The 24,509-nt window shown below is 40.0% G+C and overlaps 6 protein-coding genes across 6 annotated transcripts in view; 4 read left to right on the forward strand and 2 right to left on the reverse strand.

Annotated features, from left to right (window-relative positions):
* The window catches only part of LOC125889671 (uncharacterized), a 30,283-nt gene extending 16,261 nt beyond the window's left edge, over positions 1–14,022 (reverse strand). The window contains exons 1-5 of the mRNA XM_049577716.1: positions 13,756–14,022; positions 12,522–13,651; positions 11,998–12,189; positions 1,025–1,135; positions 695–793 (exon numbers count right to left, since the gene is read on the reverse strand). Coding sequence (XP_049433673.1) covers positions 695–793; positions 1,025–1,135; positions 11,998–12,189; positions 12,522–13,651; positions 13,756–13,927 — 1,704 coding nt within the window. The 5' untranslated portion in view covers positions 13,928–14,022. The remainder of the gene's footprint in view (positions 1–694; positions 794–1,024; positions 1,136–11,997; positions 12,190–12,521; positions 13,652–13,755) is intronic.
* LOC125890914 (nuclear factor 7, brain-like) lies at positions 206–1,612 on the forward strand. The gene has a single exon (XM_049579810.1). It carries the CDS (start codon positions 206–208, stop codon positions 1,610–1,612), a length of 1,407 nt encoding a protein of 468 aa, XP_049435767.1.
* LOC125890916 (zinc finger protein 37 homolog) lies at positions 3,216–6,328 on the forward strand. The gene is made up of 2 exons (XM_049579812.1): positions 3,216–3,494; positions 3,645–6,328. Exons 1-2 carry the CDS (start codon positions 3,323–3,325, stop codon positions 4,748–4,750), a joined length of 1,278 nt encoding a protein of 425 aa, XP_049435769.1. The 5' UTR covers positions 3,216–3,322; the 3' UTR covers positions 4,751–6,328.
* Positions 7,169–12,520, forward strand: LOC125890915 (zinc finger and SCAN domain-containing protein 2-like). The gene is made up of 2 exons (XM_049579811.1): positions 7,169–7,904; positions 8,067–12,520. Exons 1-2 carry the CDS (start codon positions 7,886–7,888, stop codon positions 9,383–9,385), a joined length of 1,338 nt encoding a protein of 445 aa, XP_049435768.1. The 5' UTR covers positions 7,169–7,885; the 3' UTR covers positions 9,386–12,520.
* Positions 14,023–15,897: 1,875 nt separating the features above from the next.
* On the reverse strand, positions 15,898–17,421 carry LOC125890921 (zinc finger protein with KRAB and SCAN domains 8-like). The gene is made up of 2 exons (XM_049579818.1): positions 17,145–17,421; positions 15,898–17,006 (listed from the first exon to the last, which is right to left on the reverse strand). The coding sequence occupies exons 1-2, from the start codon at positions 17,314–17,316 to the stop codon at positions 16,183–16,185; spliced, it is 996 nt and encodes a 331-aa protein (XP_049435775.1). The 5' UTR covers positions 17,317–17,421; the 3' UTR covers positions 15,898–16,182.
* A 242-nt stretch (positions 17,422–17,663) lies between these two features.
* Positions 17,664–23,157, forward strand: cenatac (centrosomal AT-AC splicing factor). Its single transcript, XM_049579816.1, has 11 exons — positions 17,664–17,933; positions 18,153–18,319; positions 19,242–19,340; positions 19,428–19,494; positions 19,960–20,022; positions 20,502–20,569; positions 20,678–20,792; positions 20,891–20,921; positions 21,165–21,266; positions 21,424–21,556; positions 22,731–23,157. Exons 1-11 carry the CDS (start codon positions 17,817–17,819, stop codon positions 22,849–22,851), a joined length of 1,083 nt encoding a protein of 360 aa, XP_049435773.1. The 5' UTR covers positions 17,664–17,816; the 3' UTR covers positions 22,852–23,157.
* The last annotated feature ends 1,352 nt before the right edge of the window (positions 23,158–24,509 follow it).

Consider the following 24,509-nt stretch of genomic DNA (forward strand, 5'->3'; position numbering starts at 1 on the left):
AAACTGGTTTAGAGTCAGTCAGCCTGTTTAAACGACACAGTATTTATCCTGTTGCCATCTGAAGCCATTACATTGTTGCTCAGAGCCGAGACACCATGGGTGTGAGATCTCTGCTGGAAAACATACGTTTGGAGTTCTTTAAGTGGAGACGCGAAGAGACTAGAACTTGGTGAGTCCTGCTAATCGAAGATCACTTGGATAACAAATGGCTGAGCGAGCTCTCCTCGAAAGTTATTTGATTTGCCATGAGTGTTCAGAGATTTTCAGAGATCCTGTGTCTCTGGGCTGCCACCACAGCTTCTGTTCAAGCTGCCTGCAAAAACGCTGGGAACAAGCTAAAAACAAAAACTGTCCCATTTGTAAAAGAAAATCCTCAATGGACGAACCAGGACCGAACCTTTTACTGAAAAAAATGTCTGACTCCTATGTTGGAATACAGAGAACTGGAACATCTGAGATAGAAATGGGAGAAAGGAAACTAATGTTGGTGTGTAGCGAGCATCAAGAAGAGCCTAAATTTTTCTGTGAGGATGAAGACAGAGCTGTGTGTCCTGTCTGTAAGTTTTCTCCTCACAAGAGTCACAAGGTGGTTCCCATAAAACAAAAAGTCAGTGACCTGAAAGACCAGCTGAAATCTGACTTAAAGTCTCTGCAGGACAAGAGGGACAAATACAAACAAGTGGAGAAAACATACGATGAAATGAGTCAACACTCCAAGAAGCAGCTGTTCAGAGCGGAGTTCAACAAGCTCCACCAGTTCCTGAAAGAGGAAGAGGAGTCCAGAGTGGCAGCTCTGAGGGAGGAAGAGGAGCAGAAGGGAAAGACTATAAAGAGAGAGATGAAGATGATTCAGAAGCAGATCTCCTCTCTGTCTGACAGTATCTCTGCTGTTGAGGAAGAGCTGCAGAAACACATGGTGCCATTCCTCAGCAGTTATAAAGACACTCAGAGCAGAGCCAGAGTCCAGTGCTCACTGTCAGATCCACAGCTGGTCTCAGGAACGCTGATAGATGTGGCCAAACACCTGGGCAACCTGTCCTTCAGAGTCTGGGAGAAGATGAGGGTGAAGGTCCACTTCAGTCCCGTCGTTCTGGACCCGAACACTGCAGGCCACTGTCTCCGTCTGTCTGATGATCTGACCAGTGTGAGAGAGGGACACAAAAACCAGCAGCTTCCTGACAATCCAGAAAGATGCACTAATTACGCCAATATTCTGGGCTCTGAGGGGTTCAGCTCAGGAGAGCACAGCTGGGAGGTGGAGGTGGGAGATCATCCTCGCTGGAATATAGGTTTGGCTAATGAGTCTATTGACAGAAAGGGAAAGAGATATGCCACACCGGACTGTGGAGTCTGGTGTTTATGGCATGGCTATGGAAAATACACTAATGGAGATGGTAGGACTGTGACAGTGAAGAAGAGTCTGCAGCGGGTCAGAGTCCAGCTGAACTATGACAAGGGGGAGGTGTCTTTCTATGACTCTGAGGACATGAGTCACATCTACACACACAGAGACACTTTCACCGAGAAACTCTTCCCATATTTCTTTATTGGAGAGGCCGGTGATGCTAAAACTGCTGAGATCAAAATCTGTCAGACTGAGATTTCTTTGTGATGTCAGTGTTGTTGACTCTGACTTCACTGTTTGTCTCTTTGGAATAATCAAGACAATCATCCAGAAAGAAATATGTTCTCAGCATACAAACTGCATTAAATCACAAGGTGATGAACTTTTATATTTTCTTAAACCAATTATATTCTTTGGATTATAAGCAGCGTCTTTTGCTTAATTAGATCATAATATAACACTGTATCTTCTACACCAAATACTTTGTCATTTTAGTTTGAGATATCTCTGAAATTTTCTGATGAATTATTTCCGTTTTGTTCATGTTTTAATTTCAGGGTTTCATACTGTCCACTCAAAGTCTCATTGGTTCAGTTTATCAAAACACATTCCAGCTCTGATAGATTGTTATTTGTTGTTTCATTCTTTAGCAGAACTGGTTTGTTGACTGCAGGAAAAAAAAACTGTCTCTACTGTCTGAAATGAATTATACAAAGTGGTTTTCATCTTTGCTTGATGTTTGAGCTTATTCCAAAAACATGAACGCAAAAATGATTGTTGTAATCTAAAATTCATTTTTGAAATATCCCGTCATCATCAGGGATTTAGTTGTATTTTGTTTGGCAAAAATGTGTAAAAATGTTAAATGAATACTTGCTTATGTTGCTTTGTAAATACTCTGATTGTATGATGCTGTTTTCTTGGCTTTTAAGAAATACCGTTGGTGGGTGAGATGGCTACAAACCAAAGTTAAAGGCATATAAAGGCTACGTTGATATGGCTCAGTTAAGTGTGGGAGCTTTTCTTTCTACTTTTCTACATGTTATTTTATACACAACTTATCTTGACAGAATAACAGAGCCCCTGAAGTCACAGAAGGTGATTTTTTTTAGATTTTGTGCACCACCCAGCCAACATTTGTATATACGGCCCATGTGGGTAGAAAATGGGCTGAAAAAATTGGCCCTATATTGGATTGCCCACATGTTCCATATTGGCCCTATGCTAATTGCCAACATGGGTCATGCTGGGGCTACCCGAGTACAAAGTGGGCATGGGTCCGAAATGGGCATCTAAGCTGGGGCCCACTTGCGTAACCCATACAATACGGAAAATGTGGACAATCCCATATAGGGCCCATTTTTCAGCCCATTTACTACCCACATGGGCTCCACATACAAATGTCGGGTGGGTGGTTAATTATCTTGTGCAAGGGAACAAATTGTCTTGTTGGCACAATTCAAGGAAATATCTTGTTTCCATAAGGTAAGAACTGGTTCACATAAGAAAAATTAATGTGTGCACACAATATAAAAAAGCCCCCTTTTGAGAGTTCAAGTGCTTCACATATTTTGCGAATAAGACTTGTGTAATTATACTGAACTACCATCTTGAATGCGTAGTGAATATACGGTTTCTACTTAAATAAAGGGAATACTTCTTTCACCATTTTTGTTGTTGTTGTTTTTAAAACGTATCTGCGAAGCAACAAAAATGGGCTGTTAGTTAAAAGTAATAGTTTAGAAAAAATAGTTTAGCAGTAGTATTTCCTGGTAGACGTACTCACTACTGCCATCAGCTGAGAGCGGAAAGAAAAATCCCGCTTTGATTTACACTGTCGGACCTGAAGAGTGTAACACCACCGGAAGTAAACAACACCAGCGCTTGTAGCGCTAGCTTCATTCATATATTGAAGTAGCTTTGGGATGTTTTTATAGTCGTAGCGTCGATAAACATTAAATTTCTCGTGAAGTAATAATGTCTTCAGTTGAGTATTTGAGAGAGTTTGTCAAAGAGAGACTAGCTGCTGCTGCTGAAGAAATATTCGGAGTTTTTAAAACAACTATCGTCGAGTACGAGGAAGAGATTGATCGTTTGCGCAGACTTTTGGATATCGTTTGGAAACCTGAGCTAACATTGCACAGCACGGGTGGGTAAACTTAATTATTTTTGATAACACAAACAGAGAAATACGATTTATAAATTATCCTTTTTGTTGAAAATACATTCTGGTACTTGCATGTCTGCATGTTTTTCTTAAACATCACAGTAGCCTACCTATTGTTGTCTGTCCTTCCAGAGCACTCACAGCAACATGTCTATAAGGAGGAGGAGGTTCTCACTGACCAGGAGAGGAGCTCCAGTCTGGACCAAGAGGACCCAGAGCCTCCACAGATTAAAGAGGAAGAGGAGGAACTCTGCATCAGTCAGGAGGGAGAGCAGCTTGAACTGAAGGAGGAGGCTGATACCTTTATGTTGACTCCTACTCATGAGGAAAGTGACCACAGTGAAGATCAGACTCTGGACTTCAATCCTGGTGTCACTTTGAGTACATTAGAGAAAGAGTATGTAGTCAACCTGCCAGTTATAAGCTTTGTGGTATCAGGAGCACACGGTGACCACCAGCTCCTCTCTCACAGCTCTCATGTGGCTGAGAGCCAAGATCAGACAAGAGGCAAGCACGGAGACTCAGGATCAAGTCGAGATGCGGAGCCAAAACCACCCAAGAGAGATCACAAAAGCAGCATTCACAGTAACATTACAGGCAACCCTGACTTCTCAGAGATTCCCTGTAATACTCACACAGATAAACAGTCTTTCAAATGTGACATATGTGAAAAATATTTCAAGTTTAAGTCACTGTTGCAGAGACACATGAAAACCCACACAGGCGAGAAGCCGTATTCTTGCAACATATGTGGGAAAGGATTCAGTCGCACCTCAACACTGAACATTCACACAAGAATCCACACATTTGAGAAGCCATATTCTTGCAACACCTGTGGGAAACAATTCAGTCAAAAATCAGCGTTGAACACTCATATAAAAGGCCACACAGGTGAGAAGCCGTATTTATGCAACACCTGTGGGAAAGGGTTCAGTCAGACGTCAGCACTGAACATTCACATAAGAGGCCACACAGGTGAGAAGCCATTTTTGTGCGTGACATGTGGGAAAGCTTTCAGACGTAACGACGAATTGAAACTCCACATGAGAATCCACACGGGTGAGAAGCCGTTTACTTGCAACACATGTGGGAGCGCTTTCAGAGTTAGTCGTGACTTGTTGGTCCACATTAGAAGAGCCCACACTGGGGAGAAGCCGCATCTTTGCAAGATCTGCGGGAAAACGTACTTTGATGTGTCTCAGTTGACGAGGCATATAAGATCACACACAGGCATGTAAACTCGTGCATGCCAGGTATGTGCGAGAGGATTTAGTTCTAGTGGTTCTCATAGAAGCAATAAGCCACACAATTATAGCACTTTTGGGAAAAGTTCTACTCCAATCACATTCTTGAAAAGAAAAAAAAAACAGACCAATATACACAGGAGAAACCATACAGATGAAACTCGCGCAGAGACGTGTTCACCAACGGAATTAAATACAGTTTTGTATAGGGATGCACAATATATCTGGCTGATAATGGGAAATTTATATTATTATTTATTATTCAAATTATTTATTAATCAAATTGTAACTGAAAAATAGAGCCGATAATACAAATCCATATTGCTTTCACTGAGCGCACTTAGAGAACACAAAGAAGAAGAAGAAGAAGAAGACGAAGAGCAAGCTCAGCATGCTGACTAAAGAGCCAAACATGTTGTCACCAGTTTGGACGTTTCTCACAGTTTTAGAGGAAGATAACGCAGTTGTGTTGGGGGTGTCGTTCCTTTCTGTTGCCACAGTTACACTGGTTAGATGCAGCGCTGAAGGACTGTCCCCAGAGCCACAGCCATCAGCACGCCTGGGGACCCGCACACAATGCACCAAACCCTGATCTCTGTCCCTGTGGGCGGTGGGCCCACAGGGACAGAGATCAGGATGCCTCCTGGGTGCCTCACTGGAGGTGTTTTGGGGCACGTCCCACTGGTAGGAGGCCCCAGGGTAGACCCAGAACACACTGGAGGGATTACATATCTCATCTGGCCTGATGAATGAATGAATGTATGTTAAACACAAGCCTTTATTTTTAGATTAAGGGATGCACTTACTTCAACTGTGTATAACACGTTGATACATCTAATGTGACAGATGTTATGTCAATGCATTAAATTGAAATCTTAGGTAAAACACTCTATAAAAAGCAAATTATGTTTGAAGTTTTTTGATGTGCACTTAAAAAGAACAGCTGAAGAGTCAGAACTGTTTTTTATTTTTGTTGTGTAAATATTATTGACCTCAGTTAGATTTGGTTTGAGCGATGTAATATTAAATCTTTCACCTCTGCTCACTACATCTTTGCTCTTTTCACCCCCAGGTGTGTATAAAATACAGGCTATGGAGTTCCTTTGAAATATAGAAACGTGAAATTATCGGTTGTCTTATTGATATCAGCCAAAAGAAGAAGGCAGTTATTGGAAAAAAAATCCATATTGTGCATCTCTACTTTTGTAGTAGCTACATCTCTGTCACTGAGTGTACATTTTTATAATAAAGTTGAGATGTCAGTATCTTAGTGTAACGTTTTTCCTTTTATTTGACTGAATTTGTTGTATTTCTGTTTGCAAACAGTATTGTAATCTCCCAAATCCGGGTTAGAAAGTCTGGAGCTGTTCTATAGACAATAAGTTGGGAGAGATGTTGTGTATGACACGGAGAGCACCCAGGGGGATGTTCTGAGTATATGGGTACAATTTCTGTTTCAAAGCTGAGAACACAACAATAGAATAAAGCTTGTTTGGGTTTAAAAAAGAAAATAAACATTCTGTGGATCCACAATTTTAAACATCCCTCAGCCTGACTTTCAAATAAAGTGTATGTGGCCCACCACACAATATTAGTGAATCAAACAAGATCAGTTTGCATTTTTTCTCTTCACCTCACAACGGCAGGACTACCATATAGTTTGCAGATGTTTCAAATGAGATATCTACAGGTGGAACTTGTGTATCTTAATTAACACATGGTAAATGAGCAAACAGAATGGTTACCTAACCACAGACATTTCCTGCTAGGTAGTAGAAATGACCAAATCAAAGAAGGCTTTGAGAGAGAGAGAGAGAGAGAGAGAGAGAGAGAGAGAGAGAGAGAGAGAGAGAGAGCACAATTTACAGATTGATTGAACTTTCCCAGGCAATGGAAATAACACATTGGAATTCTTAATTTAGTTGGTGTTTCACTGTAATGAACAAGGACAATGTCTTAGTATGGGCAAATTAAATTAAATATGTTTTTCAAGCTTTTATTATCTAAATTTCATGCTCATGTTATATGATCGTATATAAGTTATTTGAAGAAACAAAAGTACAATGCTATGAATAAAAAATCTAAAAAAAAAAAAGTGTGTGCAAAATGTGCAAAAACAACACGTAAGTAAAAGCTTGAATTACTGAACTGAACTAAAAAAAAGTAAATAAATGGACCGTAGAAATGACAGAAATTTTTTTTTAAAAAAAGAGAAACCAAACCACTGCAAAATCAGATGCTGATTAATGAAGCTTGTTGTAAATGAGAAATCAAAAGAAAAGCCAGAAATCAAAATGGAAGAAAACCTGATGTAAAGCAAATTAATCAAAAGAGAAACCAGACAAATGTCATCAATTAGTCAAGTGTGCTGCCCGAACTACTTCAGAAGCTCCCTGGAGACCAGTGAGGCCATTTGGTCGGTAGGGGGAGCTGCTGCTTGTACAGTTGCTCTCGCAGAGCTTTACAAATTGCCGCAAGAATAAGAGTGAAGACACCGTGAAGATATGTTTTCATTATCCCACACTTCTAGGAAAAGTATCTCTCCTCTTTTAACTGATGGTCCGTTAAACCAGCCTACTACTTTGTGTGTGTAACATTTTTAACACACCATGAATTATTTCTGCCTGAATAATCGGAACAGTTCTTCCGCCACTGCTCATTTATTTGTTTTGAACAAAATCAAGCCGTCAATTGTAAGATATAGTTCAGAGAATATTATCTAATTACCTTGTGGAAAGAGGCGATGGTATGAATATCCGTAATAGTGGTGTTAAACGCACATGTTTGCATCAGTTGAAGGCGGAAAGAAAAGTTCCGGCACTGTCACTGTCGGAACTTAATAGTGTGACATCGAGCGGAAGTAAATAATACAAGCGCTGTGTTGGAGGCGTACGTATATTTAATTAGCTAGGATACTACATTAAAATTGCGGCATATGCAGTTATTTCATGGTTAATTTAACAACACGGTATCCAGTCGAGTATTTCAGGAATTAGGAATTAAAAAATAAGGACAAAAGGAATTAATAATAATTTAACAAAAAACAAACAAACAAAAAAAAAAAACAACCTATCGTCGAACAAAAGAAATACATCTGTCTGACTGTTGGATATTGTTTGGAGACCTGAAATGAAATTACCCAATATAGGTATGTAACACTAAATATATTTAACTAAGACAAAGCAGAGAAATTCGATAATCCCATTTGTTTAAAATATAACTATACTGATACTAATATGCTCGCATGTCTGCTCGTTTTGTCTTTACCATCACACTAGTATCCTATTCATTTTGTTGTCTGTCCCTCCAGAGCCTCCACAGCAACATGTCTGTAAGGAGGAAGAGTTTCTCACAGACCAGCAGCTCTGTATTCAGGAGAGGAGCTCCAGTCTGGACCAAGAGGACCCAGAGCCTCCACAGATTAAAGAGGAAGAGGAGGAACTCTGCACCAGTCAGGAGGGAGAGCAGCTTGAGCTGAAGGAGGAGGCTGATACCTTTATGTTGACTCCTACTCATGAGGAAAGTGACCACAGTGAAGATCAGACTCTGGACTTCAACTCTGATGATACTTTTAGTGAAGCAGAGAAAGAGTCTGTAGCCAACATGCCAGTTATAAGCTCGGTGGTATCAGAAGCACACGGTGGCAACCAGGAGGGAGAGCAGCTTGCACTGAAGCAGGAGACGGATACCTTTATGTTGACTCCTACTCATGAAGAAAGTGACCACAGCGAAGATCAGACTTTGAGCTTGAATCTGGACAAAAGTCAGTGTCCATCAGAGCTTCCAGCTTGCATGGGTATCAGTTGCCTAAATGACAAATCTGGCAGTGAAAATTGTGAAGCATCAAAACCAAAAAGTGACCACCAGCTCCTCTCTCAAAACTCTTGTGTAGCTAAGAGAGGAGATCAGAAAGGAGGCGAGCATGGGGACTCAGGATTGACTCAAAATTCAGAGCCAGAACCCAAAAAAAGACATCACAAAAGCAGAAGTCACAGAGACAAGGTAAACAATTTCCACACAGGTGAAAAGTCTTTCAAATGTTACACATGTGAGAAAGCTTTTAACTGTAAGTCACATTTCCAGAGACACCTGATAACACACACAGGTGAGAAGCCATATTCTTGTGACACCTGTGGGAAAAGATTCTTTTGGACATCAGAGTTAAACACTCATATAACAATCCACACAGATGAGAAGCCATATGTGTGCAAATTATGCGGGAAAGCTTTCAGACAGAATCGCTTCTTGAAAAGCCACATGAGAACACACACGGGCGAGAAGCCGTACCTTTGCAACACCTGCGGTAAAAGATTCCGTTACATGTCGGGACTGAACACTCACGTCAAACTACACACAGGTGAGAAACCATATACTTGTCAAACATGCGGGCAAGATTTCAGACTTAGCGGTGACTTAAAAGTCCACATGAGGACCCACACAGGTGAGAAGCCGTACCTTTGCAAGACCTGCGGGAAAAGATTTGCTTACACATCAGCGCTGAAAACTCATGCAAGAATCCACACAGGTGAGAAACCATATTTGTGCAACACATGCGGGAAAGATTTCAGACGTAGCAACGAGTTGACGGCCCACATTAGAAGGAAACACATTTTTACACGCACAAGGTGATTTAATGTTGCAGCTCACCAGGTGGAGGTTAAGGCGAATTTTCTCTGTTGCCGTCAGGGTGTCATTACACTTTACCTGCTTGTAAAACTAACCAGCATTCAATTTTTTTATTCCTGCTGCTATTTGTCTTTAAAATTCTTTGTACATTTTTGTTTTTACTGTTTTTATGTCTGTTATGGTAATGTGTCTATTAACTTTTATTATTTATAGAGTCATTTGTTCCACTGAACTCCCTGGCATTTTTTTTATTACTCATTCATTTATGTGTCTACATGTTCTGTTCAAACAAATTGCTCCTGGTGGGATTAATAAAGTTGTCTAAATCTGAATCTGACTGTATTAAGGAAGCACAGTTATTTTTAATGTGTGATTCATTTATTTTACATAAATCTTTATATAAAATAATGACAGCCCACATGTCGTGTGTTACAGTGAATTTTTAACGTAATAAAGGTGTTTACATTGTAAGAGAGACTTTTGTTTTTGTGATGACTTCTCTTTCGTTTGATTAAATATTGTTATATGTTATAATTAACAACAGAATTTGACAGTAACATGCTGCACGTGATCTGCAGGGTGTGTCACCTTATATCAAGTTAAATCAAAGACAAGATACATGACAATATACAATTAAGAAAAATGATGCAGCATTAATAAAATAAAATAAAAATGCTCTGCCTGGCAGCATAAAAAGACAAGTGACCCAGCACTAGTAAAGGGTTTATTCATTCCAGAGGTCAGTCCTTTACATTTGTAGGAGAGAGTTTCTCAGCTTCAACATCAGAGATTCTCAATTCACATTAGTGTTGTCACAGCACTGGAATTCTAACTTTGACAAAATGCGCTGAAAAATACTGATCTCTGATATCATTTTTGATACTAAGGGGCATGATTGACAATGAGGGCATAAAGTTAAACACATTTTAACAGAAGATAACTGTAACAATGCTTTGACATTTTTCCTTCTCTTAGTAGCAGAATGACTGTCGTAGACATTAACAATGATTATAACTTTTTTACATTAACAAAAACAATATTCTTCTTGCAGCAGTGCACATTCAAAAGACACTCAGATTGTCACACATTCAAAAGGAAGTAAAGTGCAGGTAAAAAACAAAACCATGTCACAAAAGATTATATGCAGCTAGAATAAATTAGGTGGGAGTCGAGAAGACGGCACCGTGATGGAGTGAGAGGAGTCGAGGCAATGGGGACACAGCTCTTATATCTCTGTTTTCACATTTCTTTATCCTTGTCAATCATTACTTCATGTATACTTTTTGTTTTTATTTCACACTTGCTTTGACAGTGTAAATGTATGTTCATCATGTCAGTAAAGCTCCATTAAACTGAACTGAACATAATTAAACGGAGAAGAGAGCAAGTGAGAGGAGGCAGCAATGGAGGCACTGCAGTGGTGTCATAACATTGTTAGGGAAAAATACCAGTATATCGATACTGCAGAAAAAGAGTATTGACACCTTTAAGAACATTTGTAATCATTATGTATCTATAAATCAATATTTTTGACAGTAGGTCGTGTATAAAAGTAGCAAAACAAGAGTATTAATTTAACAGCACATACATTTGTGGAAACTGCACTCATTGTGCAACAAGACCTTTCAAAGATTTTGGAGATTATGATTGTTAAAACATTACTATTGCTGAAGTCATCATGAGTAATACAGTAACATTAAGTGGAAAAAACAGGTTAATTCATAAATGCTATTACTGTGGTCTAAGACAGTCCCCAAATAAACACAAACAACTCCCAAATTCAAACGCTGGGGTCCTAAAACTCTTTGTGATGTCATAGGGTATCAAGTCTAGAGCTGCTCCATTGACAATGGATTGAGACAGATGTTAAAGATGACACTGAGAGCTCCCAGGGGGATGTTATGAGTATAACATATGGCTACATTAACTGAGAACAGTGCAACAGAATAAGGCTCATTTGGGTATAATAAAGAAAACAAAATTCTATACATACATAAAATTCGGCTCACATTCACTGTCTGTGGAGCGGATGCAGACTTAACACCCTCCAACATCACAAACTGGAGACTTACTTCTCCGGTTTCTGGCTTTGAGAGAGCAGCTCATGTTCACAATTAATTATTAAAGTTTCCTAGGCCATGTTAAAAACATATTGGTATTCTTTATTTGGGTGGTGTTCCCTTTTAACAAAACTTGATGGCATTATTTATGATGTAATACGATATTCTGCCCTATTTTAACTGAAAATTCTTCAGTACAATTACAGTGATGTTGCTATTACAAAACTGCATTCATTTTAATAATAATAATAATAATAATAAACTTTATTTATAGAGCGCTTTTCAAAACAGGGTTACAAAGTGCTTTACATGGTTGATCCTGGATTTAAAACAATGCAGGATTCAAGCAAATAAAATGAGGCGATTTCAAGAAAATACAAAGAACAGTAAAGATAAAATACCGTTGCAGAAGCAGATAAGAAAAGTTGGCAACTAAGGCCCTGTAGATTGCACTGAGGCACAGCACATCGATTAAAGTAATACAATATAAAACACAAGATAAAAAAACAATAAAAATAATTAAATGGGACATATATAAAATAAACAGTGTGCCACTGATTCTGAAAGCCTCTGATCCTCAGGCATGGAGTTCCAGAGCTGAGGGGCCTTGACTGCAAAAGCCTCGTCACCTTTAGTTTTGAGCCAGGACTGAAGAACAGCCAGCAGAGCCCTGTCTGAGGATCTGAGGCTGCGACCTGGCTCACAGGGGAGAAGCATCTCAGCAGTGTAGCCTGGGGCTGAACCATGCTTTAAAAGTGATCAGTAAAATCAGAAAGGACCTGATTTTGGAGATGCTTCTTAATTGATAGAAAGAGTACTGGACGATGCTTGTAATTTGTTTTTTAAAGGAGAGGTCACTTTTAAATATCACACCAAGGTTTTGGGCTGCAGGTTTGACATTTGCAGATAGAGACATTTTAATGAGTGAACACTTGTCCAGAGGAGCTGGTGGTTTGTCCTGTTTACGGACTGTTTTGTCAGGTATGAGATATACTTTCTAATAAGTGCTCATGTGGCTCCTCACCTGTGAGGGTTCAAATACAAAGTCAGTATGCACTCCAATATGCCTTCCCAATTCAAACATTGCTCAGGATGTTGTCACATGGGTTCTCACCTACATGGACTTTTCTATGATTCTTCAGCTGTGATGTCCAACTGAATCTTTTCCCACATGTTTTGCAGCTATATGGCTTCTCACCCGTGTGGACTCTTAAATGAGCGTTCAGTTGCTTTGTCCGACTGAATCTTTTCCCACAAGTGTTGCAGGAATATGGTTTCTCACCTGTGTGGACCGTTGCATGAGCGTTCAACAGCGATGGCCGACTGAACCTTTTCCCACAAGTGTTGCAAGTGTGCGGTTTCTTCCCTGTATGGACTGTCGAGTGAGAGTTCAATAGTGATGTCCGACTGAATCTTTTCCCACAGGTGTTGCAAGAATATGGTTTCTCACCAGTGTGTATTCTTATATGAGCGCTTAATGTTGATGTCTGGCTGAATCTCTTCCCGCAGGTGTTGCAAGAATATGGCTTCTGACCTGTGTGAGTTCTCATATGAGCGTTCAGTATAGATGTCCGGCTAAATCTTTTCCCACACGTGTCACAAGAATGTGGTTTCTCACCTGTGTGTATTATCAGGTGTCTCTGCAAAAGTGACTTATACCTAAAGGCTTTCTCACACGTGTCACATTTGAAAGAGTTTTTAACAGTTTGAGAAGTACAGTGAGTTATTGTCGTAGTGGCGTTAAATACATTGATGCAGTGACTGTTGCTGTTGTGATGATGATTCTGTGGTTCTGGCTCTGCATCTCTACTTGATCCTGAGTCTTGGTGTTTGCCTCTTGTCTGATCGTGGCTCTCAGCTACATGAGAGTCGTGACAGAGGAGCTGGTGGTCAAAAGTTGGTTCTGGTACCACAGAGCTTAAAACTGAAATGTAGCTTTGAGGCTTTTCCATCTCCACACTCTGAGTTTCAACAGTGCTGCAGTCCAGAGTCTGATCTTCACTGTGGTCACTTTCCTCATGAGCAGGAGTCAACATAAAGGTATCAGCCTCCTCCTTCAGTTTAAGCTGCTCTCCCTCCTGACTGGTGTAGAGTTCCTCCTCTTCCTCTTTAATCTGTGGAGGCTCTGGGTCCTCCTGGTCCAGACTGAAGCTCCTCTCCTGGTCAGTGAGAACCTCCTCCTGCTTACACACATGTTGCTGTGGGAGCTCTGGGGGGTCAAAGAACAAAAGGAAGTCCCACAATTTAAACAACTGGCATCACATATACATCAATTTCCTCTGTTTGTTATTAAAATTAGTAGGTTTTACATACCTATCCTGTGTAACTTGACTTCAGGGTTCCACACCATATCCAACAGTCTGCGCTGACGGTTGATCTCTTCCTCGTACTCGACGATGGTTTTCTCAAAAACTCCGAATATTTCCTCCAAAGCAGCGGTTAGTCGATCATTGACAAACTCTCTCAGACACTCAAGTGAAGACATAGTTGCAAATTAAACAGTTAGCTTTACAGCGACTGCAATATCTTCCTCCAACTAACTCAATTTGCCCATGGAGCTGACGCGACTGGCGGTTGTGTTGTTTACTTCCGCTGGTGTCACACTGTTTAGGTCCGACGGTGGACAGTGCAGCTTTTTTCCTCTTCCAACTGATGGCATTTAATTTAAAAACCTTGTGTTCAACATCAACAGCAGGGATTTACACTTACTTCACATCATCTCACAAGGACATTTGGCACTATTTTAGTGTATGGAAATATTAATAGAAAAATCTATTTGAAGAAAGAAACATTACACGAACCAGTATGCAAAATGGCCCTTGTCAGTGCCATGTAGTGAGATCAAATTTATATTTTATTGTAATTATTGATGCCATGATGTTTTGCATTTGCATGTGGGCTAGAGGTAAAGAAAAGCACCATGATGTATGTTAGACAGTGGGTGAAGTAGTCTCAGAGCCACTCAGAGGGGGGAGTTGTACAGTTTGATGGCCACAGGCAGGAATGTGGCGTTCACTGGTACATCTTGGTGGTATGAGTCTCCCACTGAAAGTACACATGGTGGAGTGGGTGTGAGACATTGTCCAAGGTAGTTCGTAGCTTTGACAGCATCCTCCTCTGTGACACCACCATCAGAGAGTCACACTCCGTTCCCATGACATCACTGGCCTTGCAGATCAGTTTGTTGAGTCTGTTGGCATCTGCTACCTTCAGCTTGCTGCCCCAACACACAATAGCATTGAGGATAGCACTGGCCACCACAGACTCATAATCCTGAGCATAGTCCGGCAGATGTTGAAGGACATCAGTCGCCTCAGAAAATAGAGACGGCTCTGGCCCTTCCTATAGAGAGCATCAGTGTTCTTAGCCCAGTCCAGTTTATTGTCAGTGTATACCCCCAGGTACTTATAGTTCTCTACAATGTCCACACTGACCCCCTGGATGGAAACAGGGGTCACCAGTGTCTTGGTCCTCCTCAGATCCACAGCCAGTTCCTTTGTCTTTGCCACGTTGAGCTGCAGATGGTTCTGCTCACACCATGTGAGTAGTAGTTAAATTACTTTTTTGCCATTTTTTGTGTAATTAACTACTGAAACCATAAACAATGTTGGTCCATAAACTGAAATTGCTGCATTCATTAGTCATAAGTATTGATTAATACTACGTATTGACAAATGTTCAGAGAAGAGAAGTTGCTTGCTTTTGACTTGCCATCATGCTATTTAAGAAGTTACCTAGAGAAGTGAGTAATTCTGCTTGGTGCAAAATCCCCAGATGGACTCAGGTGACTCTGGTTTCTGGAAGGCAGGTGTCTGACTTACAAAACCAAAGGGGACATTCCTTTAACTTTCCCCTAAATAGGGTATTTTATCTTTTTATATTTTTGGTTTATGTATGATTTGTGAACAAATGGGCACTTTCTGCAATAAAATCAATTGAGTGGCTTTTTTTGTATGTGACTTTTTTTTGCGTTACACTTTGTCATATCAGATGTACATGGTCAATTTTTATTCTTATTATTGGTTTTCTTTTTTACAAAGTAGTTTGAGCAACTTTTTCCTCATGCAGCACCCTCTGGGGCTGAAAAATGAGACCAACACTGAAATGCCAAAATGTACAGTTCTCTGAACAGCTCCTTGAGGCTGGCTCCAGAAGTCAGTCAATTCCCAGAGACCCCCCCTTGTTAAAATTTCCACTTTTCAGCAGAAATAAACATGTTTACAGCCTGGAAAAAACGGTTTTGGTCTCTATAGCTAATTTCCCCATTCATTATAACTGTACAGAGGTCAAATTTTATACAACTCACCCATTTCAATTTTATTAAGGCTTAAAGTTAAGCTTAATTAAGGGCTGTCTGCCATAGTGGCCCCTGCTTCCCAGTCAGCTTCAACCCTTGCTCCTCCACAGCCATATATGGTCACTTCTGGCTTCAAAAAAACAAGATGGCGACAGAACTGCTTCAAAACTGATGATTTTTTTTATTGGAAGTGTTCAAGATTTCATATCTGTGTGGAATTTACATGCAACCATGGCTACGTAGACAATCAATGCTGCACAAAGTACTTGAGTACATGTAGTTACATTCCTCTACTGAATACAAGTTTGTTCAATATGAGACAGCTGCACTGATGAAAACACCAAACAGTATCAAATCATACTTAAACTGAACCCTAGCTGCTGAGATGCAGCATTAAAAGATCTCGATATACAAGCAATAAACAGTATGAAGAAAAAATAAGGTTAGTGGATTCTTCTTATGTGGGCTGCCAATTCATCACTACGTCTGAAATCTTTCCCGCAGGTGTTGCAAGTAAACGGCTTCTCTCCCGTGTGGCCTCTCATGTGGACTGTCAACTGACTGTTATGTCGGAAATATTTCCCACAGGTTTTGCAAGAATATGGCTTCTCACCTGTGTGGATCCTCATATGGCCGCTCAGTCTTGCTTTCTGATTGAATCTTTTTCCACACATGTTGCAAGAATATGGCTTCTCACCTGTGTGTATCAGCAGGTGTCTCTGCAAATCTGACCTATACCTAAAAGTTTTCTCACACGTGTCACATTTGAGAAACTTTTTACCTGTATTACAGCAAATCCCTGACAAGTTAGTGTTGATTAAGTAGTGAGTGTGACTTTTTTGGGGGTCTGGCTGCACGTTACTTGTTGATCCTGACTCTCCATGCTCGCTTACATTTTGATGTTGGCTTTGAGCTACAAGGAAGTTGTGGAAGAGAAGCTGGTGTACATTTTTTGGGTCTGATACATCCGAGTCTTCAGAGTCTGATTCATCATTTTGCCAAGTGATACACACGCTAGCTGGAGGCTCTGTGTCTGCTGCACTCAGACTTTTGTCAAGAGGAAAATACAGAGACTGAGCTTCACTGTGGTCATTTCCCTCTGATGTAGGTGTCAAGATAAGGGTGTCAGTCTCTTGCTTCAGTTCAAGCTGCTCTCCCTCCTGACTGGTGCAGAGTTCCTCCAGTTCCTCTTTAATCTGTGGAGGCTCTGGGTCCTGCTGGTCAGCGAGAACATCCTCCTTCATACCGACCTGATGCTGTGGGGGCTCTGGAGGGGACACAAAAAAAGAAAGAGGAAGAGGATACCACTGCGATGGTAGAGAAAAAATGCAGACATGCAAATGAGTGTTAGTATATACTTAAACAATATATACTAGTTTTATATACTACAAAGTTGTTGACATACCTATTCTGAGTAACTTTATTTCAGGGTTCCACACGATGTCCAACAGTCTGCGCTGACGGTCGATTTCTTCCTCATATGCGACGATAGTCTTCTTAAAAACTCCAAATATTTCTTCAGCAGCGGCAGTTAGTCGCTCGTTGACAAATCTCCTCAAATGCTCAGCTGACGACATTGTTGCTTAATTACAAATTAAACAATGTCTTGGGCAATATCGTCTCCCAGCTAACTCAATATATGTATATAGCTAACGCCATTAGCGTTTGCATTGTTTACTTCCGGTGGGCGTCACACGGAAAAGTTCCGACAGCAGAGCCGGATAACGATAAACTCATCCAAGAAAACGTAATGCTAACAATAAAATACGGAGGAAAACGTAACAAATATTTTCATTACTATCCCAACATATAGGGAAAAAGCTCTGGAATTAAGCAACATGTCCTCAAAATATGAATTAGCACAAGAGTCGGAACTATGTCGGGCAGTTTAATAACTTCCGGAAGGGAAACGTATTGACGCGGCATTGCATCCGGTAGCAGTTTGCTGGTACTGTTCTGTTAGAGTAATGTTAAATGGAAGAAAATTAGACAAGAAAATGAATCTAAAGGTTTGGTTTTGGCTCAAGGCTGCGTCACTTTAGCTTTAGCATAATTTAGGGTTTTTCAAACTGTCTAAATGGGTGCGCATTACTGTGCTATATGTAGGCAAACAACATTTAATGGAAAGGGACATATCTTCGGAAAAAATCACCAAAGCAGACTCAGAGTGGTTCTTCTTAAATTCTTAGAAAAGGTACGTAGCTACATGACAGTTGATGTATACTGACGTTTAACGTTTTTCCTTCTACCTCAATGAACTCACCTGTACTTGCTAAGATGCTAACGTTAGCTGCAAATCGTCATCACAATCAAAATGATTCTGTGTCACATTTTGAATGATGCGTTTAAGGTATCATCGGTTTTAATCAGAGTGTAACTTTTGTGTTTCCTGTGTTTATGCACTGTCTCTCAGGTGAAGGAAGCTCGTCGGACACTTAAAAAACCCCAAGTAGAGAAGTTTGACTGCACCCAACACAAGCAGACATTCTGGTGCTACTGCTGTGGGCTTGAAGTTGAACGAAATGTCACAGATGGCAACATGACTGTGCTGTATGGAGGCTTGTTAGAGCACATGGCCACGTAAGTTATATTTTATTTATCTTGTTTTTACTGATGCCCTGGTTCACATCCATCCACCACAACCTCAGGATGTGCAACACAGCACCCCAGGTTGTAGACATATCCTCAGCAGATAGAATGATATATAGAACTTGTGTTCATCTTGGTGATTGCATATCAGAATTATCTTTATCAGCCAAGTATGTGTGCACATATAAGGAATTTGATTTGCTTTTTGAATCGCTCCCAATGAATTTACAGAGAAATAGACATAAAAGCTAAGAACAAGAACAACGAAGCTGGGTAAATAAAAGTATGTGTCTGTATAAGTAGTACGTAAGTATATATAAATAGCATCAATGACCAGCAATAAGAACATTGTAAAAATAAAACATAAAAAGGCAAGTGGTCTGTAAGTTGTGTCCTTTAAAAGTATATGATCAAAGATCTTTTGATTGAGATCAGCATGAGCAACATGTTTTGCTTAGTGCTTCATTAGGCTAATGAAAAAATGCCATAAGTCAAGGTCAAAAATGGGAAAGCCCAACAAGACATTTATGACATTTATATTGACTGCCATATTTGTAAAACAGATTTGACTTAAGACATAGAACATTTTAATTAAAACAAACATCATAAATCTGCCGTCGTTATAAAATGTTATTTAAAGCACCCATAATGCACTTTTGTGACAAGGAAGCAATGATTGCAGGGTATAGTCTTGGGATATCATCTTTTATGTTCTGCCTTAAACAAAAAACTTCAGAAGATTGTTTTTGTCATCTTGACTTGCAGTTTTGTGCTTGTACTAAAATTAAAATGCAGCTTATGTTGCCCAGACTAACACGTGTATTGTCAAATGTCTGTAGGCTTGAAAAAAGTCTCATATTTTTTTGTGATGAGCTGTTTTTTTCTTTTAACATTTTCACATGTCTGGTTTCAGCTCAGAACACAGGAAGAATACTCATAAGTTCTGGTGGGAGAATAAGGCCGACCCAAAGTTTAGAGACAAGGTCATCATCACAGAGGAGGAAACGGAAAGGTAAGCCTGGTGAAACAAAAAGCTTTATTAGTAAAGTTTGTTTGCAAAATAAAATGTCTGCATGGATGATTGTTTGTTTTTGTTTAGGTTTAAAGCTGAGGTGGCAAACGCATTGGAATCATTTGTGGAGAAGGAGGATGAATTCATTAAACAGGTAAAAATCACTCAAAATATTAATAAAAAGGGAGATCACCAGCATTTTTTACAATTCATCCTGAGAGGGATATGATTGTGTGTGTCAAATTTAATGGCAGTTCATCCAGTAGTTAAGACATTTAATTCAAAACCATAACTGTCAGCCTTACAGTGGTACTAAAGAAAAAGTCAGAGGATAAATGTCATTAAGTCCCTAAGATAGATTGCCCTGGCACCATGGGTATATGTATCAAACTATATGCCAATCAGTCCAGTAGATGTTGAACTTTTACCTGCTGATGGCACAAGAGGAAAACTCAAAGGAACACTATAGGTGGACAATGAATACGTGTACCAAACCAACATGCCATCACTAGAGCCATGTTTTTCTTGCATGGCTAAAAAGTGTCCCAAGGATTAACCAGGATTGAAATCTGTTAATTTTGATCTGTTTTTTCTCTTGTTTTTCTTTTCATGACTGTAGCAAGCCGATTACATCCGGGCCCAAGAGAAGCAGCGTCAAGAGGTCCTTCAGTCTCTTTTAGAGGTTTGTTTTCCAAGGATGCAGTGGCAGTATCCATCACTGTGTTGTTTCTATGATGGTATGACTTTGAGTTACATGTAAGATGGGAAATACCACCACTCTCCAGCTAAATGATCGTAACTGCAATAGGAGGTGACTAGTGATCCTCTGGGAATGTGTGTTTGTTAGGTTGTTTAACTCTAAAATTGTGGCTGATGAATTCTTGTATTTGGTAGTTTAGGTAGTTTAGAGAGACAGTATTTTTCCTCATCAGGCTCTAGTAAAAATTAATAAAGCTTTTTAGATCCAGAGCGAGATGAAGATGATGAAAATGTATTGAAGTTGTAAGAGAAAAACAAAGAGGTGAATAGAGAGAGGGTTATGTTAAGATTTGGGGCACAGCAGAGTGCGAAGACTGTGATGAAGAAAATATGAGATGAAGCATGATTAGTGCTCAGACTTCCTCTGTGAAACACTGTTGGCTTTTCCTGAATCAATGTCAGCGTGAGGCAGAGCCAGAGTTGTTCAATGGACCCAACGGCACAGACATGTCTGCTGAGGACGCTGTCAGGTAACACTGTGTCTACATACCACATCTTATCCTTTCATCATTGTATCATCAGTCGCACTTGAAATGACTTTTGTTGTTTTGGGGCTCATCTTGTTGTCTGGGGAACAGCTCTCAATTTAAGTCTCAGGGGTCAGACCAGCAGGCAGGGAGCAGCTACGTTGAGTCAATGGTTGAGGCACCGTGGGCTGACACAGGACAAGGCCTGACTTTCATTGGCTATCAGGTAGACGAACAGCTCTGATTAACAAAGAGTTCATAATTGTTTTTTTATGTTACACAAAGGACACCACCTCACTTGACCACTTCTTGCCTCTGTTACAGGATTCATCAAACAGTGGAAATGTTCATACAGGTACAGTGATATATGAATTTATAGGTTCAGTTTGCGGTAAAACAGAGAAAGGTAAAAGGTAAAACATGCGGGCTGGATTGTGGGTGTTAGATGATAAATATATCAAAATAAAATGAAAATAATAATCATTTAATTCAATGTTTTAATCCTCTGACTGCTGTCTGTGTGTCGGCTCTCCACCTGGAATATGAGAGCCGCCACCTCTTTGGCAAATGTAATGAACACATGGCCTCTGTGTCGTAGGTGCTGTCCCTCCTTGGCTCCAGGATGATCCTCTAGAGGGGACCTCTGGAGCTGCAGCACATCCAGAGATCGGTCCATCACTCCAAGAGTTCCTCAAACAGAGTAGGAATCACACACACACATATTGTAAACTAATGTCCCTCTAACACTTGGCATTAGCATTTTTGTTTTTTGGCTGAACTGTCCCTCTTAAGGAAAACCATAATAATCTCACAAATATTAGAGTATAATTAAAATGACCTCGTATATCTTTTGCCAGAGGAGCAAGAGAAACTGAGGAAGCTTCCCCCGAACAGAGTGGGCGCCAACTTTGATCACAGCTCACATACAGATGCCAACTGGCTTCCATCGTTTGGTAGGGTGTGGAACAGCGGCCGACGTTGGCAGTCCAGGTAAGATCACATCACGACACTCGTCACTGCACCTGAGACGATAAATGATAATGTGACTATAAACCAAGTCTTCTCACTCCGTCTCAAGCATTTGAATGCATTTCACACACACATACAGGCCTTATGTTAAGGTTTGATATCCTGCGTTTGTGTATGTGGACAGAGCTGAGATCATAGCATGTAAAATATCTTTGTCTTGTATCAACCAGCCACTTTGGTAGATGATCATCATTATGCATAGAAACCTGTTGCAGCAGTTTGGGGTATGATAGTTAATTCAGATATTATTTATGAGGGTCAAGGTTTTTTTTTATGATTCTTTTTGGCGATGCAATATCTCTTATCTCTATCTCTATCTCTTCTTTTAAAACACCACACTCCAGTTTGCCTGCTTCCAAACTGGAAAATATTTGGATACATATGCAACACCTCATTATTTATTCATACAGCCGCAAGCGGCATCTCTCGGGATATAAGCTGAGTAATGTATTAATGTACAAACTAAATATTTAGATCTTGCTATAGAAGAGAGACTGTTAGCACTCTGCATACCGACATTTATCTACACGGAGCCGACTGATTGCCTTAGATTGTAAGTTGTACTTTGACGTCGGCATATGTCAGCTGACAGCCAATGGAAAACATCATGTCTTCATTTCGCTAGCTAGACACAACCTCCACACTATTGGGATTTATAAGTGGTCATTATGGCAGCAACAAAATCAATTGCATTTTTTAGTATCCCTATAGTGTTTTAAGTCTTACTTAAGAAAGTGGCCCAAATTTAAAGATATACTGTGCAGGACATTCCTTAAAAAATAAGTAATCACTCTGAATCATCACTTACGATGCACTTGAAGTGTGTGGTGGTGTATTTTTCTGCAGAGACTCTGCCCTCTGCCTGTGTTTTCTTATCATCTGAGTTCGAGGTGTTTCTGGGTGTGTACCCCCACAGCGCTCAGGTGAAGTCAGGACTTTGTAAAAAGGTAGCAACCAGGTGCCAGACTGTAAGCAGCAGGCATCTGATTTCATTAGTATATGGGCCAGACTTTACCTAAAAGGCTAATTTTCATGTGTTGTCACTGGCCAAAACATTAAAATGGCACATTATATTTAATTTTCAGCTCAGTAAATTAACGTCATTGGTTTCTGCATGCGGACTTCTTTTCATCAGGCACCAGTTCCGACAAGAGGAAGGGCAGAAGAGCCGACAGAAGAGGAAGAGGGAGCACGGCACAGAGGGTTCAAAGAAAGCAAAGACGACTGAACAGCTGACAAATTCTGACAACACTTAAAACTGAATATGGTGTGTGAGAATTCATGAGTGAGGGAGTGTATATAGTTTGCAAGATGTGAATGAGGTTTTATACTGTCTATGATGAGTTTCACTTGGTTGAAGTGCTTAAGCTGACTCGATCCCCACTGTAGTCCTCTACCAAACATTAGCGTCTGTGTGTTACCTTCTTTGATAACAGAATTTGGAAAGTTTAGATATTAACTTAGCACATTAGCAGTGCCACTTTGATATATTTATGTTAGGAAATTACCTTTGATAACTGCTTTTGTGAATAAAAACTGCATGGTCCAGCTTCACAACACTATTTCCAAAATAATTTATCAATTGAAATGTGTACATTCACTCAATACCCAGCTGCACACTCAAAGATTTAAACCAAATTGGTGCTGCCACCCAATTCATCACTGACCTGCTCTATTTGATCAACTGGAAATCAGTGACTTCTATGAAAGTCACCAGCAGGAATAGATTTTATTATTAAGATTTTTTACTGCCCAGACTCTCACAGCAAGTCCAAGATTCTGATGAGCAAGTTTCTGGTTCAAACAAAGGTCTTTGAGAAGACAATGTGACTGTTCTGAACAGTGAACAGCAGGGGGCGCCTGCCACTCAACTAACAAAGACATCTGTGTGAAAGAGAGAGGAAATAACATAAAAGCAAGATGTTGGTGCAAACATTCAGATGACATGGTAAAAATATAAACTGCAGCATCCATTTCAAGGCATAAAATACAGCATTGTTGAATAATGAAGAGCTGAGTGTTTTGTCTTTCTCAGATTCTGGCCTATCAGTATTATTTTGCAAACAGCCCTAAATGGCTCTACACATAATTGGAGCAGCAGTTCTTGACCTCCAACAATGAACACGTCTCTTTTGTGCAGTGAACCTGTTCAACCAAGAGATGAGCTTTCATTTCCCTCTTAAGATCATGTTGCGTGATGAATTACTGGAAAAGGTTTACAGACTGTAAACGCAAATGCTTCTCACTCTGAGATAAGATGTCATAAAATATAATGTGAAAACAATCAGTTAAAGTGTATCATAAATCTTTTGTCTCCATAGAATCAACATTTTATATTCAGTGCTCTCGAAAATTGAAGTTCCACCTTTTTCCTATCCTGTTACAATAGAAAGAAGGAAGTTAGTTTCTGTGAGTAAAGCTTTCAGTGGTGTGCAGGGACACTGACACTCTGACATTTCTGGTTTCCAGAGGCTAAATAAAGATTGCTGGGTAACAAATTAAAAATATGATGGTATCTGGACATCTCAAACAAATGGACACCAGGTGGGAGGACACAAGCAAGAATCTGTCACAAGTGTGTTGGTGCACACTACAGCCTGAACTGGGCATGAATGTATTCTTGATTTGCCACTTAAAAAAGATATTTGCATCTATATTACATAAGGCATTGTGCATTGTTTTGATAATGCAGAATTTTGTGGTGCTTAATTATGTGATAGATATAGGCCCCTCTAATCTCCTGCAATCCATCATGCAGCATGACATATCTATGATTAAAAAGAAATACAAAGAGCTGATTTTGCAATGACTGTGAAATATGCAGGGGTTGCATTGCCAAAGAGGAACATCACCACAGAGATGGATGAATGGTCAGCAGCAGTGAATGCAATATCCTTCATTGCACTCCCTGAGT

This window comes from Epinephelus fuscoguttatus, linkage group LG6, assembly GCF_011397635.1.
Source record: "Epinephelus fuscoguttatus linkage group LG6, E.fuscoguttatus.final_Chr_v1".
NCBI classification, from domain to species: Eukaryota; Metazoa; Chordata; class Actinopteri; order Perciformes; family Serranidae; genus Epinephelus; species Epinephelus fuscoguttatus.

Excerpts from the sequence above, each read along its gene's own strand:
- LOC125890921 (XM_049579818.1), bottom strand. The coding sequence starts at position 17,316 with ATGTCGTCAGCTGAGCATTTGAGGAGATTTGTCAACGAGCGACTAACT. Across the intron at positions 17,007-17,144 it reads AATAAAGTTACTCAGAATAG|AGCCCCCACAGCATCAGGTC; the intron begins GTATGTCAACAA and ends TGTCCCCTCCAG.
- LOC125890916 (XM_049579812.1), top strand. The coding sequence starts at position 3,323 with ATGTCTTCAGTTGAGTATTTGAGAGAGTTTGTCAAAGAGAGACTAGCT. Across the intron at positions 3,495-3,644 it reads GCTAACATTGCACAGCACGG|AGCACTCACAGCAACATGTC; the intron begins GTGGGTAAACTT and ends CTGTCCTTCCAG.
- LOC125890914 (XM_049579810.1), top strand. The coding sequence starts at position 206 with ATGGCTGAGCGAGCTCTCCTCGAAAGTTATTTGATTTGCCATGAGTGT.
- cenatac (XM_049579816.1), top strand. The coding sequence starts at position 17,817 with ATGGGTGCGCATTACTGTGCTATATGTAGGCAAACAACATTTAATGGA. Across the intron at positions 17,934-18,152 it reads TTCTTAAATTCTTAGAAAAG|GTGAAGGAAGCTCGTCGGAC; the intron begins GTACGTAGCTAC and ends ACTGTCTCTCAG. Across the intron at positions 20,023-20,501 it reads TCCTTCAGTCTCTTTTAGAG|CGTGAGGCAGAGCCAGAGTT; the intron begins GTTTGTTTTCCA and ends AATCAATGTCAG.